The 2793-nt window shown below is 45.8% G+C and overlaps 1 protein-coding gene across 1 annotated transcript; it reads left to right on the top strand.

The window, feature by feature from the left end:
- Positions 1 to 865: 865 nt before the first annotated feature.
- On the top strand, positions 866 to 2119 carry foxe3 (forkhead box E3; the record flags this gene model as incomplete). The annotated part of the gene is made up of 1 exon (XM_084435873.1): positions 866 to 2119. The coding sequence occupies one exon, from the start codon at positions 866 to 868 to the stop codon at positions 2117 to 2119; it is 1254 nt and encodes a 417-aa protein (XP_084291999.1).
- Between the last annotated feature and the right edge of the window lie 674 nt (positions 2120 to 2793).

Genomic DNA, 2793 nt, shown 5'->3' with positions numbered 1-2793 from the left:
TCATTTTGTAACATGTTCCAGGTAGAAGGATCCGAATAACTAAAAGCTATTTTCCCCTTTTCTGTTCTGACTTTGGGAACAGACAGCAGCAAGAAGTCCTGTGAACTTAAGGAGTATTTCACAGTACTTTTTTTTGTAAAATGTAGGCACAGAGGTAAGAAGGAAGAATACCAAGAATTGCCTTATAAATAATTATGTACTAATGAATAAGTCTACGAGTAGACAATGCAGACCATCCAACCCGCTCATACAAGGTGCAGTGATGAGTACGATTTCTACAGTTTGTGATGAATCTCAAAGCACCATGGTAAACAGTATTGATTGAGGAAGCATGCATGTACAGAACATCACCATAATCAAGCACAGGCATGAATGTAGCAGCAACAAGTCTCCGTTTAACCTCAAAAGAAAAACAAAACTTATTTCTGAAATAAAAACCCAATTTCAGCTTCAGCTTCTTCACCAGGAGCTGAATATGTGGTTTAAAAGAAAGACTATCGTCAATTAAAATTGTGTTACGATATAAGTTTATAAGTGTTATAAGTTTGGTGCTATTTAGAGCTATTTTAAAGAGTTCCCAGGTGCTCTTTGACGCAAAGAGCTGTGCAGGAGGACGGGCCCCCACCGTTTCCATCGTCATAGCCGTGTCGTCATTCGCTCCCAGGCTTATAAAGCTGTCCACGACACTCACACCTGGTTAGAGACACAGTGCGTTCATCACAGCCGGGACGAGGTGTGCTTATCCCTAGGGAGGAACCTAACACGAAATCCAAACACCCTTTCTCACCTCAAGGTGCCTGCAATAATCCAGGTGCAATTCAAAAAATAATTATTTCAATACAAGCATAGTTAACACGATTTTTTTATGAATCTTGCAAATTATTCTTACTTCTCGGGCATGTGCAACATGACGGCAGAGTCGCAGCATTCTCCGGCCGAGGCATCCAGTCCCGTGGTCATGTCTCCCAACCTGAGTTTGGACTCGTCCTTACCTCCGCCGTCACTGATGCTCCAGGCCCGGACAAAAGAGGCTGTTTTGATCAAGTCTGAGCCCCGGGGGAGCAGCCCGAACACGGACCGCGAAGAGGGAGCTGCTCTGGGTCAAACTGAGGACCTCCTGCCCACGGGGAGCCGCCGGAGAAAGAGGCCCGTTCAGAGAGGGAAACCGCCGTACAGTTACATCGCCCTCATAGCCATGGCCATCGCCAATTCTCCCGAGAGAAAGTTGACCCTTGGGGGCATTTATAAGTTCATCATGGAGCGTTTTCCATTCTATCGAGAGAATTCAAAGAAGTGGCAAAACTCCATCCGCCACAATCTCACACTAAATGACTGTTTTGTCAAGATCCCCAGAGAGCCAGGTAGGCCTGGTAAGGGTAATTACTGGACGCTGGACCCTGCTGCTGAAGACATGTTTGACAACGGCAGTTTCCTGCGCAGGAGAAAGAGATTCAAGCGCACAGATGTGAGCACCTACCCCGGGTACATGCAGAGCTCCAGTGCTTTCACTCCGACCCCGATGGGCAGGCCCTCTTACCCCAATACCCTGTATCCGGGAATAGGATCTAGCTACGGCTCTCAGCTGGCGGGTTCCCCCCACCCCGCCATGCTGCACCATTACCAGGCTCCTGGCGGGGTCCCCCAAGGACAACCACGGATGTTCAGCATCGACAACATCATCAGCCAGCAGACGGTGATGCAGAGCGGCTCTGGGGAGCTCAACCCACAGGCTCTGGGCTTGGCCGGTGGAGACTTAGGGGCCATGTCTGCAAGCTGTTCAGTCACCGGTGACCCATCCGCATGCTTCCAGGCGCAGACTATCAACCCCTCTAATGTACTGAGTAGAGGTGGCACGCTCTCCTCAAACCTCACACCGGGTTACCCTTACTCCTCCTCGGCCTCCCCTCCACACCTGCCGGCGATGACGCAGTCCAGTTTCTCTCCCGGTAGCTCTCAGGTGTACTGTACGGGAAACCGCTTGTCTTTACCGGCAGTGCGTTCTGGGTCGTGCGCCGAACACACAGAGCAACTTTTGGGTCTTTCCAGCCCGATGAACTCTTACAACAATTCATACATGAGACAAGCCAACTTTGCGTCAGGACTAGATAGGTACATGTGAAAAACAAACACAGACATACAACAATAGCCTCAAAGTACATTCCATCTTTGTTCGTTTTTAAAAATGTTGATATTCAGTTTTTTTTAGTTGTTCATAGACCTGTGTTAATTTTTGTTCCAGGATTCCGTCACTAGAACAACTCTTCAATCTGTAGCCTGGCTATTATCTTTGTGCAATGTAAATATTTCGTTTGTTGCTGGATTATTTGGAGATAATTATGAACTCATATAGCCTAGACACTCTTGTACTTTGTTTTGTTGCAGGCCTAATACATTCATTTGTAATAAACCGTTTTTATTTAATTAATGTGTTGCTGATCTTTACTCAAATAATTTGGTTTTGGTTAGGTAGGCTTGGTAAAGCTGTTAAATTTGACCAACTCCTCAATCGTCTGTTTCATAGAATGTACACAGTAAGGATTATTGTCGGTTTGGATAAAAGCGAACTGCTAAATGACTCAAATGTACCTTGAATGGAATATCTTAAATATAGTCTACATTAAAACGTTGAACCAACATCTGAAATGGAATCATTAGCATTGTTAGGTTGGGGCAAAACTTCACAACGTGATACTGTGCATTTGAGGCAAACCTAATTGTGCAAACAATTTATTTAATAGCTACTGTAGGCTAATGTGTCAGTGGCTGACCAAAAGCTCTCAACTAAAATGGCCC

Source organism: Borostomias antarcticus (genome assembly GCF_949987555.1).
Source record: "Borostomias antarcticus genome assembly, chromosome: 3".
NCBI lineage: Eukaryota > Metazoa > Chordata > Actinopteri > Stomiiformes > Stomiidae > Borostomias > Borostomias antarcticus.
Note: the sequence above shows the minus strand (reverse complement) of the source record. Positions and strands in the feature narration are given on the sequence as shown.